The sequence below is a fragment of the Gekko japonicus genome, unplaced genomic scaffold, assembly GCF_001447785.1.
Source record: "Gekko japonicus isolate JY-2015 unplaced genomic scaffold, Gekko_japonicus_V1.1 scaffold2069, whole genome shotgun sequence".
NCBI lineage: Eukaryota > Metazoa > Chordata > Lepidosauria > Squamata > Gekkonidae > Gekko > Gekko japonicus.
The window spans coordinates 109310-125840 of NW_015167114.1; the positions used below are offsets into that span (position 1 = coordinate 109310).

A 16531-nucleotide genomic window follows, 5' to 3' on the forward strand; every position below is an offset into this window, starting at 1 on the left:
GTCGTTGACTAATTCCCACACCGAGCAAGAGGGTTGGAGTAGGTGACCTCTAGGATCCCTTCTAACTCTGTGTCAAGAGACTGGTCTCCTTTAAGAGAGTTTTTCTGCCTAAGTGTTAGGTTTCTGGACTACAGAAGTCATCAGCCTCACCTGCCGGCTCGATCTCAGAACTGTTGCTTTGGCTGGCAGAAGTGATTAACTTGCAGCAGCTGAGAACTGTCCTCTAAAGTGGTCGACAGTGTGCAATTTAGAGATCTGTCGTGGTAACAGCTTTCTTTTGGCTAAATGGTTAAGAACGCCTATGTAGGACAGACAGCTGGAGAGGACTCAGAGAGAGGGAAGAGTCGCTGAGTCACCGTCCTCAGAATTCTGGCTTTCCTTTCTGCACTGAGAACTTCAGCCTCACCAGAAAAAAATTTGCCCCACAAGCCACAAAATCCTGGCTTCGGGACTGGTCCACAAGAAGGGCATGAAGCTAAAGGGCTTCTCCCAATGCTTCCTGCCAACTTCTCAACAACTGGATTATATTATCCTTGAACAGGGAACATAAGAACATAAGAACATAAGAGACGCCAATGTTGGATCAGGCCAAAGGCTCATCCAGTCCAACACTCTGTGTCACACAGTGGCCAGAAATACCAGGTGCCTTCAGGAGGTCCACCAGTGGGGCCAGTACACTAGAAGCCCTCCGAACTGTTGACCCCCCCCCAAGCACCAAGAATACAGAGCATCCCTTGCCCCAGAGTCCCTATCTATACCTTGTGGCTAATAGCCACTGATGGACCTCTGCTCCATATGCTTATCTAATTCCCTTTTGAAGCCGTCCATGCTTGTAGCCGCCACCACTTCCTGTAGCAGTGAATTCCATGTGTTAACCACTCTTTGGGTGAAGCAGGTACTTCCTTTGATCCGTTCTAACCCGACCGCTCAGCAATTTCATGGAGTGCCCACGGGTTCTTGTATTGTGAGAAAGGGAGAAAAGTACCTCTTTCTCTACCTGCTCTTTCCCATGCATAATCTTATAAACCTCAATCATGTCACCCCTCAGTCGTCGTTTCTCCAAGCTAAAGAGCCCTAAGCGCCTTAACCGTTCCTCATAGGGAAAGTGTTCCAACCCCTTTATCATTCGAGTTGCCCTTTTCTGCACTTTTCCCAAAGCTATAATATCCTTTCTAAGGTGTGGTGACCAGAACTGCACACAGTATTCCAAATGAGGTCTCACCATTGATTTATATAGGGGCATTATGATATTGGCTGATCTGTTTTCAATACCCTTCCTAATAATCCCCAGCATAGCATTGGCCTTCTTTATTGCAGTCACACACTGTCTCGACATTAAGTCCCCACTTACCTTCCACAAGGAATTCGACTGACAATGATCTTAAAATTCTGTTGTCTGATAAGTTCTCGGCAATTACCCTGTGTTGCTGAATTCTTAGCTTATGTTGTGCTCATTTGGATTGTTATATTTTTTAACTGATTTTTGGCTCCAATGTGCATCACCTTGCACTTGGCCACATTGAACCCCATTTGCCATGTTGATGCCCACTTGCCCATCCTTGACAGATCCCTTTGGAGTGCCTCACAATCCTCACTGGTTTTCACCACCCTGAACAACTTCGTATCATCCGCAAATTTAGCCACTTCACTGCTTACTCCCAACTCCAAATCATTAATGCACAAGTTAAAAAGCAGTGGACCAAGTACTGATCCCTGCGGTACCCCACTGCTTACCCCCCTCCACTGAGAGAACTGCCCATTTATACTCACTCTCTGTTTTCTATGAATTAGCCAGTTTTTGATCCATAAAAGGACTTGTCCTTTTATCCCATGATTTTTGAGCTTATTTAGGAGCCTTTGATGAGGAACTTTATCAAAAGCTTTCTGGAAGTCAAGGTAAACAATATCTATTGGATCCCCCTTGTCCACATGTTTGTTCACCCCCTCAAAGAACACTAACAGGTTAGTGAGACAAGATCTTCCCTTTCAGAAACCGTGCTGAGTCTGCCTCAATAGGTTTTGTTCATCTATGTGCCTACTAATTCTTTCCTTAATAATGGTTTCCACCAATTTACCCGGTATCAACGTCAGAAAGACTGGCCTGTAATTTCCTGTATCTCCTCTGGAACCCTTTTTAAAGATGGGAGTGACATTAGCTACCTTCCAATCTTCAGGAATGGAGGCAGATTTTAAGGAAAGATTACATATCTTTCATTTTGTTTCATTTTGGGGGAATCAGGGAACTGATATAGGGGTCCCAGCTTCCAGGTTGCACCTGGAGGTCTCCCAGAATTGCAACTGATCTCCAGATTATGGAGATCAGTTCCCCTAGAGAAAATGGCTGCTCTGGAGGGCGGACTCGGCGGTATTGTCCCTCCCGAGAGTCTACCCCTCTCCCAATGGCACCCTCCCCAGACTCCCTCCCCAGGAATTTCCCAGTCTGGAGTTGGCAACCATATATCTTCTCAGTGGAGGGTGGTAAGCAGTGGGGTACCGCAGGGATCAGTACTTGGTCCACTCCTTTTTAACTTGATATTATTGTTTTAACTTGATATTATTAATAAATACATGTACTTCTTTTTATGAATAGGTTTTAATATTGGCCCTCCTTTCCACTGAACCTTTGACTGATGGTTGCATCACATGCACAGAGTTACAGAAACAACCAGGGAAATATTTTGTATATAATGCAGTAAACTATATTGAAATTTTATACAAAGTGTGAATTGGTTTTTAAAGTGCTTAATTCATAAATTTATAAAATGCCACCTATTAATTCATACATAAGAATCTCAATATTATAAACAGATCACAATATTATAAACAGATACGCGAAGAGAATCACAATACATCAATATATTAATGAAGCTTCCGGCTTGAGTCTTCGTTTCGCTCCTAAACTTCCTCAGAAGTAAATTCTCTTATTCATCATTTTGCATTTAGTGAGTGTCGTCTCTTTTATTTTCCAAGGTTTTTTGTAAAAAATTTCAATATCGTATCAATTGCTTTATATACAAAATGTTCCCCTGGTTGTTTCTATCACTCTGATCTTGTATCAACTGGGAGGTCTCTCATAGATTACTTGCATCACATGCACACCAATCGCTCCCCACTCGGCAGTTTATAAATACTTGCGGAATGGAAAGCTTCCGGTGTACAATTACCATCCCCTCAGACAAGCTACGGAGACGTGAGTAACCCGTTTGTACTCTTTTGCTCCGCAGGTTATTTGAGAGCTGCTCATCTGCTTTGTTTTGTTCACAGCAGTTTTAGAAGGGAATGGATTCCTCTCTCTGGAAGAGATGCTATTAAGGGTTTCCTGGCTGTGGGTTTTTTGGTCTGGCAGGTTTCAGTGGAATATACAAAGGTGATAATGACAAGCAATGCTCCCTCTAAGCTGTGGAGTCTTGTGAGCAAAAAATTCTACTTTGTGAGTGACATTACAGTTGTGAGCGAGCCATTTGGCTGCTGCATAGATTAATTTGCTCTGGAGCCATCCTCCCTGAGCTAAGACGAAAATGTGTGAGCTGGAGGCTCAAAAACAGTGAGCTAGCTCACACTCACTCAACTTAGAGGGAGCGTACACCAGAAATGTGGCAATTCGAGGATGGCTATGGGGGATGTCCTGAGATTAGTATTTTGGAAGTTGCTTTGGGAATTGGGGGCACAGGTCTTAATATGTCTTGTAGAGGGTTAGGGTTATTTTTAAGCAGTAGCCTTGGCTGATTGGGGATTGGTGGCTCATTGGCTAATTGGAGCGAGAATAGTTATAATGGGAAAGGCTGAACAGATGGAACTTTTCAGTTGAGGAAATAGGCAACTAAGAGGGGACATGAGAGAAATACTGCTTTACACAGTGAGCGATTAACGATGTGGAATTCGTTGCCAGAAGATGTTGTGATGGCCGTCGGCACAGAGAGCTTTAAAGATAGATTCACAGAGAGTAGGTCTATCGGGGCTACGAGCCATGGTGACGGAACAGAGCCGACACTAGGGTTGCCAGTCTCCAGGCGGTGGCTGGAGATCCCCTGGGATTACAACTCATCTCCAGGCAACAGAGATCACCTGGAGGAAATGGGCGCTATGGAAGGTGGAGATCAGTGGCTATTAGCCACAAGGTATAGATATGGGCTCTGGGGCAAGGGCTGCTCTGTCTTCTTGGTGCTTGGGGGGGGGTCAACAGTGGGAGGGCTTCTGGTATCCTGGCCCCAATGCTGGACCTCCTGATGGCACCTGGTATTTTTGGCCACTGTGTGACACAGAGTGTTGGACTGGATGGGCCTTTGGCCTGATCCAAAATTGGCATCTCTTATGTTCTTAGGTTCTTATGACTCTGTGGCATTACACCCCATTGTAGTCTCTCCCCTCCCCAAACCCCACTCCCTCCAGGTTCCAATTCCCAAAATCCCCAGGTATTTCCCAATTTAGAGCTGGCTACCCTAATCTCCACATTCAGAGACAGTCAGCCTCTGGATCCCACAGCCAGGAGGCAACAACTGCCCTGCAGTTGGCCCTCCAGAGGAACTGGCTGGCCCCTGTGTGAGACGGGATGCTGGAATAGATGGACCCTCATTGGTCTGATCCAGCAGGGCTCTTCTTATCAGGGGAAGGCCTCGGCCTCTCTGCCCTGTTGTTGGCCCTCCAGAGGAACTGGTTGGCCCCTGTGTGAGACGGGAGGCTGGACTAGGTGGACCCTCACTGGTCTGACCCAGCAGGGCTCTTCTTATCAGGGGAAGGCCTCGGACTCTGTGCCCTGTTGTTGGCCATCCAGAGGAAGTGGTTGGCCCCTGTGTGAGACGAAAGGCTGGACTAGATGGACCCTCATTGGTCTGATCCAGCAGGGCTCTTCTTGGTGTTCTTACTGCACACATATGGGGGGCAAATACATCTTACTATAAGAGACTGGTTGAATAAGTTCTGGAAAATGTTATTCTGTGCTTGCAACCCCCCCATATTTTAAGATTAAAAAATAGGGGTAAGAGGAGGAGGAGAAATATGTCAGGGGCCCCCAACCTTTTTCAGCCTAGGGCACCTTTAGGAATTGTGACACAGTGGTGGTGGGGGGCCCACCCACCAAATGGCTGCCGCCAAATGGCTGCTGCAGGCGACAAAGCCAGCCACAAAATGGCTGCCGCCGTTTACCTTCGGTCACACTGGGAAGATCCTTGTGCTGTGGTGGCCGCTGCTGCCAAAGAAAGACTGATAAAAATCTGCACAGCCCATCAAATCTCCAAGGGCCAATCAGAAGCCTTGCTGGGCAAAAGCCCCACCTGAACCTGCCCACTGTCTAAAAATACTTGGTGGGCGCCAGGAAAGATGTTGGTGGGTGCCAGGTGGGGGATCCTGAAACTAGGCTTTATTTTTAATGTGTTAGAATCACAGAATCATAGATTCACAGAATCATAGAGTTGGAAGACTCCTCCAGGGTCATCTAGTCCAACCCCTTGCACTCCGCAGGAAATTCACAAATACCTCCCCCCCCCACACCCCAAGGGGAGGGCACTGGTGAGTTCATTAGGATCAGAAAGGTTATGTGTACTGACCTGAGTGCTGGAGTAGGATCTGCGTGAAGAAGAAGAAGAAGAAGAAGAAGAAGAAGAAGAAGAAGAAGAAGAAGAAGAAGAAGAAGGAGAAGGAGAAGGAGAAGAAGAAGAAGAAGAAGGAGAAGAAGAAGGAGAAGAAGAAGAAGAAGAAGAAGAAGAGATTGAATTTACTCCACCCTTCACTCAGAGTCTCAGAGGGGCTTACAAACTCCTTTCCCTTCCCCTCCCCACAACAGACACCCTGTGAGGTAGGAGGAGCTGAGAGAGCCCTTTCTAGGACTGCTCTTGAGAGAACAGCTCTGAGAGAAACTAGTGACTGACCCAAGGTCACACCAGCGGCTGCATGTGGGGGAGGCATGGGGAATCAAACTCAGTTCTCCCAGATCAAAGTCCGCGCACTTAACCACTACACCCAACGGGGGGACCCAGGTTCGAATCTTCCCTCTGCCATGGAAGCTTGCTGGGTGACCTTGGGCCAGTTGGTTAGTCAGAAGGTTGAGTATAACAACTTAAAAACAGAAGAAAGTATTTATTACATGGTGTAACAATTCCTTATTGGTCCCTTTTCGTCCCTGTAGGTAAAGAGGAGCACCTTTGCCTGTGGAGAGAAACTTTTTAGGTGTTAAAGATTGTGCACGAAGACTTTTAAAATTCTCCACAGAGGTATGCCCAGAGTCACATCCGCATTGGGTTATGTTGTTATAGATAGATTCATGGAGGAGAAGTCTATCCAAGCCATGGTGGCTGAGGGGAACCTCCACATTCAGGGGCACTAACCCTAGGAATCCCAAAGCCAGGAGGCAACATCAGGGGAGGGCCTCGGCCTCTCTGCCCTGTTGTTGACTGTCCAGAGGAATAGGTCGGCTGCTGTGTGAGGCAGGATGCTGGACGAGATGGACCCTCACTGGTCTGATCCAGCAGGGCTCTTCTGGTGTTGTTGTGAAGGCCTTGGCCTCTATGGCCTGCTGTTTGCCATCCAGAGGAATTGGATGGCCCCTGGGTGAGGCAGGATGCTGGACTAGATGGACCCTCACTGGTCTGATCCAGCAGGGCTCTTCTCATGTTCTTATGAAGGCCTCGGCCTCTCTGCCCTGTTGTTGGCCCTCCAGAGGAACTGGTTGGCCTCTGTATGAGACAAGATGGTGGACTAGATGGACCCTCACTGGCCTAATCCAGCAGGGCTCTTCTGATGTCCTCATGAAGGCCTCAGCCTCTCTGCCCTGTTGTTGGCCCTCCAGAGGAACTGGTTGGCCACTGTTTGAGACAAGATGGTGGACTAGATGGACCCTCACTGGCCTAATCCAGCAGGGCTCTTCTGATGTCCTCATGAAGGCCTCAGCCTCTCTGCCCTGTTGTGGGCCCTCCAGAGGAACTGGTTGGCCACTGTTTGAGACAGGAGGCTGGAGTAGAAGGACCTTCACTGGTCTGATCCAGCAGGGCTCTTCTGATGTTCTTCTGAAGGCCTCGGCCTTTCTGCCCTGTTGTTGGCCCTCCAGAGGAACTGGTTGGCCTCTGTATGAGACCAGATGGTGGACTAGATGGACCCTCACTGGCCTGATCCATCAGGGCTCTTCTGATGTTCCTATTTTGTTGGCCCTCCAGAGGAACTGGTTGGCCACTGTTTGAGACAGGAGGCTGGAGTAGAAGGACCTTCACTGGTCTGATCCTCTGATTCAGCAGAGCTCTTTTTATGTTCTTATGGGTTGAAACAAGGAACTTGAGGGCTCCTTTCCAGTTTAAAACCAAGCAAACAGGTACCACTGCAAGCTTCCAGCTCTGCATTGGGAAATACCTGGAGATGTTGATGGTGGAGCCTGAGGAGGGTGGGGTTTAGGGAAGGGAGGGGCTTCAGAGAGTTCTAATGCTATAGAGTCCATTTTCAAAGCAGCCATTTTCTCCAGGTGAAGGTCCAATTACAGTCCACAAATTTGCTTCTTCTTCTTCTTTTTTGTTTCTTTATTTTATGTCATGCAGTGCTGCTGCCGCTGCTTCCAACCATTGTCATGCGACTACAGATTTCCCGAGTAAACAATCTGTTTCCTTCAATGCTTCGTCAGGTCGCTTTATACTTGGAGCCCATGCTCTGTGTCTCCTACTTAGAATTAATCTTGTATTTTCTTGGCATCTGCTGGCGACCTGAGGGAAACAGAGTGTTTACCTGGGAAATCTGTAGTCGCAGGACAATGGTTGGAAGCAGCGGCAGCATGACGTAAAATAAAGAAACAAAAAGAAGCAGCAGCAAATTTGTGGACTGTAATTGGACTTGAATCAATTTTTCACAGTGAATATTGGTGGAGTACAACCTTGGTTGAGTCCAGGGGTCATCTCCTGCAGGAGCATACAGGAGCGGAGCTCCGGCAGTAAGGAGCCCAGGGGGTGGGCACATGCAACAAGCCCCGCTCCCTGCTCCCAGCAGCCCTCAGTTGGGCCACGAGGAGCAAGAAGCAGCCAGGTAAGTTCAGGTACAAGCTCTCCCTCCTCTGTGAGGGCAGATCTGCACGTCCCCCCCCCCCACTCGCTCCCCACCCAACACAGTCCAGTGGCACCTTTAAGACCAAGTTTTGTTCAGGTACAAGCTCTCCCTCCTCTGTGAGGACAGATCTGCACGTCCCCCCCCCCCATAGCTAGCAACCAGAAACAGCCCAGTGGAGCCTGAGCGGTGGGTGTTGCCTTCTGACACACCTCTGGTGATGTCAGGGGTGTGGCATATGCAGATAAGTTATGCTAATGAGTTATGCTAATGAGCTCCCACACCTCTTTTTCTACGAAATGATCCCTGGACTTGAGTCACTGTGGTCCATTTGCGGCTGGAGCCACGTGGAGGATGGAAACCCTTGCCCTTCTTCTTCTGCTCTCTCTTCACAGATGCAGGCGGGGAGAGGTCCCTACCTCACCCTCCTTGGCCTCCTGGCCAGCCAGTCCCTGATGCAAGGTGAGTCCCAGCCGGTATCCTCAGAGGTCAGCCCTGGGGGGCTCAGAGCTAGCTGAGAAGTATCACAGCTTGAACCTTGGAACTCGCATAGACTCACAGTTTTATATTTCACTGGGGAAAGTCACTGTCAGTGTTCCCTCTAAGCTGAGTTTAGTGTGAGCCAGCTCACAGTTTTTTAGCCTCTGGCTCACACATTTTTGCCTTCGCTCAGGAAGGATGGGGCTCCAGAGCAGAATAGTTTACGCAGTTGCCAAATCGCTCACTCACAACTTTAATGGCAGAAGTTCACAAAGTAGAGGGAGTCTGTGGTGGCTCAGAGGTGAAGACGCTGAGTTGCAGACCAGAAGGTCGGTAGCTCGGCAGTTCAAGACCCGAGTGTGCCGCCTGACGGAGTGAGCTCCCATCTCTGGCCCCAGCTCCTGCCAACCTAGCAGTTCGAAAGCGAGAAATTGCAAGTCGATAAATAGGTACCGCTTCGGTGGGAAGTTAACAGCGTTCCATGCACCTCGGCGTCTAGTCATGCCAGCCACATGACCACAGAAACGTCTTCGGACAGTGCTGGCTCTTCAGCCTGGAAACGGAGATGAGCACCACCCCCTAGAGTCGGATTTGACTGGCTTTCGAGCAAAGGAAACCTTGACCTTTACCACAAGGTAGAATTTTTGCTGACAAGACTCCATAGCTTAGAGGGAGCATTGGTTGCCAGATCCAGGTTGGGAAGCTCCTGAAGATTTGGGGATGGAGCCTGGGGAGGACAGGGACTTCAGTGGGGCACAATGCCATACAGTCCACCCTCCAAAGCACCCATTTTCTGCAGGGGAACTGATCTCTGTAGTCTGGAGATGAGCTATAATTCCAGGGGATCCACAGGTCCCACCTGGAGGCTGGCATCCTTCGCTTCCCACCAAGAGTTCACAGAATGCCAGTGGAGCCAGGTGGGGCTTCTGCCCCGCAAGACTCCCGACTGGCCACCGGAGGTGGGATTGGATGTGAAGATTTTCAGAAATGTTACTCTGAGAGCAGCGGCCAGCACAGCAGAAAGATGTTCACAGTGTGAATGAAGGTAAGCTGTGGCTAATGCAGTCTTAGGATGCATTAACAGAAGCCTCGTGTCCAGATCACGGGAGGTGGTGATTCTGCTCTAGCCTGCGATGGTCAGGCCTCACCTGGAGTCCTGTGTCCAGTTTTGGGCACCACATTTTAGGAAGGATGTTGACAAGCTCAAGCGTGTCCAGAAGAGGGCAACCAAGATGGTGAGAGGGTTGGAATCCAAGTCTTACGAGGAAAGGCTGAGAGAGTTGGGTCTGTTTAGCCTGGGAAAGAGAAGGCTTAGAGGGGACACGATTGCTGTCTTCAAGTATCTGAAGGGCTGTCATGTAGAAGATGGAGCGGATCTATTCTCTCTTGCTCCGGATTGCAAGACTAGATCTAATGGGTGGAAATGACAAGGGGGTTGTTACCGGCTAAATATCAGGAGAAACTTCCTAATTGTAAGGGTGGTTGAGCAGTGGAACAGTCTGCCTTGGGAGGTGGTGGGTGCTCCTTCGCTGGATGTTTTCAAGCGGAGGCTGGATGACCATCTTTCGGGTATGTTGTAGGTATGTAGGGCTATCTTTCGGCTGTTCTCCTGCAGAGTGCAGGGGGTTGGACTAGATGACCGGCAGGGTCGAGTTCCAACTCTAACATTCTATGATTCTATGTGGCTGCAGCCATTTTGTGGCTGACTCTGTTTCCTGTGGCAGCCGTTTTGGGGCTGCACCCACCGCCCTGTGTCAGAATCCCAAAGGCACCCTCAAGGGTCAAAAATGTCATGGACTCCTGGACTAGGCCCACAAGGAAAGTGAGCCTTGCGGAGTTCCATGCAAAACACTTCATCCACTTTTGGTGTGGTCCTTACAAGAGTCATAGGATCACAGAATCAGAGTTGGAAGGGTCCGTAAAGGCCATCTAGTCCAGCCCCCTGCTCAGTGCAGGATCAGCCTAGAGCATCCCTCACAAGTGTTGGTCCAGCTGCTGCTTAAGGACTGCCAGGGAGGGGGAGCTGAACACCTCCCCGGGCAGCTGATTCCACTGTGGCACAACTCTGACTCTAAAAAAGTGTTTCCCCTAATATCCAGCTGGTACCTTCCCGCCCTTCATTTAAACCCCTTCTTGCGAGTCCTCTCCTCTGCTGCCAACAGGAACAGCTCCCTGCCCTCCTCTAAGGGACAACCCTTCAGATACTTCAAGTGGGGTCGCGACCCCTTTGGGGGTCGAACGACCATTTCACAGGGGTCGCCTAAGACCATCGGAAAACACAAATTTTCGATGGTCTTAGGAACCGAGACACTTCCTGCATATCAGATATTTACATTACGTTTCATAACAGTAGCAAAATTACAGTTATGAAGTAGCAACGAAAATAATTTTATGGTTGGGGGTCACCACAACATGAGGAACCGTATGAAAGGGTCATGGCACTTTGGGGGCAGGGTTCCCCCCGGCGGGCGGATCCAGGATGGGGAGGTCGGGGGCCCCTAGAGCGGGCAAACCCCTGTCCTCCCCGGGGGACCCAGCAGTCCTAACTTCAAGAGAGCTGCCCTGTCCCCCCTCAGCCTCTCTTTCTCCAGACTGAACATCCTCAAGTCCCTCAGCCTTTCCTCGTAGGGCTCGGTCTCCAGGCCCCCGATCATCCTCATCGCTCTCCTCTGCAAGCCTTAACCTTTCTTCACTCATGTGTGAATGCCAGGTGATATTATCGCGCCAGGCACGGCAGTCCGATTCCAGCACTTTGGGGGCAGGGTTCCCCCTGGCCCCCAGATCTGGGCTGGGGGGGGGTTGGGGGCCTCTAGAGCGGACAAACCCCTGTCCCCGCCCCGGGGGACCTGGCTGCCCTAACTTCAAGAGAGCTGCCCTGTCCCCCCTCAGCCTCCCTTTCTCCAGACTGAACATCCTCAAGTCCCTCAGCCTTTCCTCGTAGGGCTCGGTCTCCAGGCCCCCGATCATCCTCATCGCTCTCCTCTGCAAGCCTTAACCTTTCTTCACTCATGTGTGAATGCCAGGTGATATTATCGCGCCAGGCACAGCAGTCCGATTCCAGCACTTTGGGGGCAGGGTTCCCCCTGGCCCCCAGATCTGGGCTGGGGGGGGGTTGGGGGCCTCTAGAGCGGACAAACCCCTGTCCCCGCCCCGGGGGACCTGGCTGCCCTAACTTCAAGAGAGCCGCCCTGTCCCCCCTCAGCCCCCCTTTCTCCAGACTGAACATCCTCAAGTCCCTCAGCCTTTCCTCGTAGGGCTCGGTCTCCAGGCCCCTCGTCGCTCTCCTCTGCAAGCCTTAACCTTTCTTCACTCATGTGTGAATGCCAACATTGACTAACAGAATGCCCTTTCCTGCTTCCTGGGCAGGCTGTGATGCTTCGGGTTGCCCCAATGGATGGAGGAAGTACCAGAGGTACTGCTACGGGATCTTCGTCAGCAAACAAGACTGGATACAGGCTGAGGTAAAGATGCTTTGGGGTCTGGCACCCTTTCACTGAGCGTGTGGGGGGTGTGTGGAAAGGGTCGTCAGCTCATAGCTGACTTGGGCTGCGGTCCAACACACTAAATAATCCGCTTTCAATCTACTTTCAGTGTACTTTTCAACAGGGGCCATTTCATAGAAAAAGAGGTGCAGGAGCTCATTAGCATAACTTAGCATAACTCATTTGCCTATGCCACACCACCCACCGCTCAGGCTCCACTGGACTGTTTTGGATTGCTACCTATTGGGGGGGGGGATGAATGTGCAGCTCTGTCCTTGCAGAGGAGGGAGAGCTTGTACCTGAATAAAACTTGGTCTTAAAGGTGCCACTGGACTGTTTTAGATTGTTAGCTATGGGGGGGGGGACGTGCAGATCTGCCCTCACAGGTGGGCCGGGGGGGGGCTCTGCAATTTACCTGGCTGCTTCTTGCTCCTCGTGGCCTGACTGAGGACTCCTGGGAGCAGGGGGCGGGGCTTGTTGCATGTGCCCACCCCCTGGGCTCCTTACTGCCGGAGCTCCGCTCCTGTGCACTCCCGCAGAAAATGACCCCTGCTTTTCAACTGGATTTTACTGTGTGAACTGAGAAAAATCCAGTTTGAAAGTGCATTGAAAGTGGATTATTTAGTGAGTGTGACCGCAGCTTTGGGGTGACCCCTCGTGGGGTTTTCAAGAAAAGAGATACACAGAGGTGGTCGGCCATTGCCTGCCTCTGCATAGCAACCCTGGACTTCCTTGGTGATCTTCCAGCCAAGTGCTAACCAGAATTTGACTAGTGTGGGGTATCCTGGTCCTTAACTGGAGATGCCTCATACTTGAGTTAGACCTTCAGTCCGTCAAGGGCTGTGTTGTCTGCTCAGACCGGCAGCAGCTCTCAGGGTCTCAGGAGAGGGACTTTCACATCACCAGCTACCTGGTCCTTTTGTTTGGAGATGCTGGGGATTGACCGTGGGATTGTCGGCATGCAAAGCAGAGGCTCTTCCAGTGAGCCACAGCCCCTCCCCAAGTTGCCCACCCTGACAGATCAGACCATCCTTTCTGCACCCATGCACCTTCAGATATTTACCCCAACGAGCACTGCGCTCAGGGTCTCAACATCGACTGACCCTCCCGGCCCTCAAAGACGTCAGACTGGCAACAACCAGGGCCGGGGCCTTCTTGGTGGCGGCTCCATACTGGTGGAATGAGCACCCAGAAGAGATCTGGGCCCTTTGGGACCTTCTACAGTCCTGCGGGGCCTATAAGATGGAGCTCTTCCACCGGACTTTTGGCCATTCAGAAACATGAAGTCTGGAATGTTTGAGCGGAGCTCTGTGGCTGTCATGCATTTATGCGTTTATGCGCATATCGCTAAGAACCTTTTAAAATGGCGGTCGTTCGGGATAGTCTGGAGTCATCCCAATGGGATGATTGCGCACTGGAACAATCAGACAGGGGAAAGTCCGCCTTTGGCCCGTCGGCAAGCATTTGCCCCGGATTTTCACCGGTATCTTTTAAGTATGGTTCCTTGGCGGGGCTAAATGGGCTGATCACGGAAGTGGCACCTCTCCCAGATGTCGCTCTCTGATCATTGCCTGGGTTGGATCCAAAGACACCTGTCACCGCGACCTTAGTTTACAACAAGCTAGTACTTTATAGGATTACGATACTGGACAGTTTTAGATGGTTTTATTGAGGCTCTAATTATTCTCATGTTCTATTTTTCGTAAGCCGCCCCAAGCCTGCTTTGGTGGGGAGGGTGGGGTACAGGGGTCATTTCGTAGAAAAAGAGGCGCAAGAGCTCATTAGCATAACTCATTAGCATAGCTTTAATTAATTATTGTAAGCTGCCCTGAGCCGTCTTGACACGAGGGTGGGGTAAGAGTGTGAAAAATAAATAAACTTATTTGCATATGCCAAACCCCCTGACATCACCGGAAGTGTGTCAGAAGGCAACACCCACCGCTCAGGCTCCACTGGACTGTTTTGGATTGCTAGCTATTGAGGGAGGTGGAATGTGCAGATCTGCCCTTGCAGAGGAGGGAGAGCTTGTACCTGAATAAAACTTGGTCTTAAAGGTGCCACTGGGCTGTTTTGGACTGGGGGGCCGGGCAGGAGCTCTGCAGCTTACCTGGCTGCTTCTTCCTCTGACTGAGGGCTGAGGAGGGAGAGCTTGTACCTGAAGTCAGGCGGGGGGCGACTCTGCAACTTACCTGGCTGCTTCTTGCTCCTCGTGACCTGACTGAGGGCTGCTAGGAGCAGGGGGCGGGGCTTGTTGAATGTGCTCACCCCCTGGGCTCCTTACTGCCGGAGCTCCGCTCCTGTGCGCTCCCGCAGGAAATCACCCACGGTGCGGTATAAATAAAAAATATATATATGGGGGCAGATCCGCCAACGTGTTCCCTTTCCTTTTATCCTTGGCCCTCACGAGGAGGAATAAGAACCTTTCTTTGGCCTGCTTCAGATGGATTGTCAGAACTACGGCAATTCCGGTCACCTGGTATCCATTCTCTCGGATCAAGAGGCAGAGCTGGTATCCAAGTTTATTATGAACAATCATCCCAACGTGGGGTCCATCTGGATTGGACTGCGGGACCGGATGAAGGTGAGCATTGAGCCTGGGACTGGGGGGGGGCAGGTCTGGGCTGGGAAGCCCCTGGAGATCTGGGGCGTAGACCCGGGGAGGGACCTCAGCAGGGTACCAGTGCCCACCATCCAAAGCAGCTGTTTTCTGCAGGGGAACTGATTTTGGTCGCCTGGAAGTCAGAAGTAATAGTAGGAGACCGCCAGGCCCCACCTGAAGGTTACATAAGAACATAAGAGGAGCCAATGTTGGATCAGGCCAAATGACCCCTCCAGTCCAACACTCTGTGTCACACAGTGGCCAGAAACACCAGGTGCCACCAGGAGTTCCACCAGTGTGGCCAGGACACTAGAAGCCCTCCCACTGTTGCCCCCCCCAGAAGCACCAAGAATACAGAGCATCCCTTGCCTCCACACCGAGAGCTCCTCTCTATAACTTGTGGCTAATCGCCACTGATGGACCTCTGCTCCAGATGTTTATCCAGTTCATAAGAACATAAGAGAAGCCAATGTTGGATCAGGCCAATGGCCCATCCCATCCAACGCTCTGTCAGGAGACCCAGCAGTGGGGCCAGGACACCAGAAGCCCTCCCACTGTTGCCCCCGCCCAAGTACCCTTGCCCCAGATGGAGAGTTCCTATCTATCCCTGGTGGCTAATAGCATAAGAACATCAGAGACGCCAATGTTGGATCAGGCCAAAGGCCCATCCAGTCCAACATTCTGTCACACAGTGGCCAGAAATACCAGTGCCATCAGGAGGTCCAGCAGTGGGGCCAGGACACCAGAAGCCCTCCCACTGTTGCCCCCCCCAGAAGCACCAAGAATACAGAGCATCCCTTGCCTCCACACCGAGAGCTCCTCTCTATAACTTGTGGCTAATCGCCACTGATGGACCTCTGCTCCAGATGTTTATCCAGTTCATAAGAACATAAGAGAAGCCAATGTTGGATCAGGCCAATGGCCCATCCCATCCAACGCTCTGTCAGGAGACCCAGCAGTGGGGCCAGGACACCAGAAGCCCTCCCACTGTTGCCCCCGCCCAAGTACCCTTGCCCCAGATGGAGAGTTCCTATCTATACCTGGTGGCTAATAGCATAAGAACATAAGAGACGCCAATGTTGGATCAGGCCAAAGGCCCATCCAGTCCAACATTCTGTCACACAGTGGCCAGAAATACCAGTGCCATCAGGAGGTCCAGCAGTGGGGCCAGGACATTAGAAGCCCTCCCACTGTTGACCCCCCCAAGCACCAAGAAGACAGAGCATCACTTGCCCCAGAGCCCCTATCTGTACCTTGTGGCTAATATCCACTGATGGACCTCTGCTCCATATGCTTATCTAATTCCCTTTTGAAGCCGTCCATGCTTGTAGCCGCCACCACTTCCTGTGGCAGTGAATTCCATGTGTTAATCACTCTTTGGGTGAAGAAGTACTTCCTTTTATCCGTTCTAACCCGACCGCTCAGCAATTTCATGGAGTGCCCACGAGTTCTTGTATTGTGAGAAAGGGAGAAAAGTACCTCTTTCTCTACCTGCTCTTTCCCATGCATAATCTTATAAACCTCAATCATGTCACCCCTCAGTCGCAATGCATGGCTAGGAATAAATACAGTGAAGCAACATGTTGAATACCGGCAAACAGATTGATGACTTACTGAACCAGTCCTCGAAAAATCGTCCCTGCTTGTGATCAGTGAACAGAGCATGAGCCAAACTGGCAGGTGTTCATATGTCCCTAGCCAGGAGTAAGCTACGATGTCCATGTTTGTACAGAATGCAGAACCGTATTTAAGACTAACTGTGGTTAACAAAACAAAGTATGAATCCAGTGGCACCTTTAAGACCAACAAAGTAAGAACTGCACACAGTATTCCAAATGAGGTCTCACCATTGATTTATATAAGGGCATTCTGATATTGGCTGATCTGTTTTCAATACCCTTCCTAATAATCCCCAGCATAGCATTGGCCTTCTTTATTGCAGTCACACACTGTCTCG

The 16531-nt window shown here is 50.5% G+C and overlaps 1 protein-coding gene across 1 annotated transcript in view; it reads left to right on the forward strand.

Moving 5' to 3' along the window:
• The first annotated feature begins 3159 nt into the window (after positions 1 to 3159).
• Positions 3160 to 16531, forward strand: part of LOC107111921 (regenerating islet-derived protein 4-like) — a 19028-nt gene continuing 5656 nt past the window's right edge. Inside the window, exons 1-5 of the mRNA XM_015412968.1 lie at positions 3160 to 3190; positions 6122 to 6206; positions 8409 to 8475; positions 11860 to 11954; positions 14416 to 14556. Of these exons, the coding sequence (XP_015268454.1) occupies positions 8409 to 8475; positions 11860 to 11954; positions 14416 to 14556 (303 nt within the window). The 5' untranslated portion in view covers positions 3160 to 3190; positions 6122 to 6206. The remainder of the gene's footprint in view (positions 3191 to 6121; positions 6207 to 8408; positions 8476 to 11859; positions 11955 to 14415; positions 14557 to 16531) is intronic.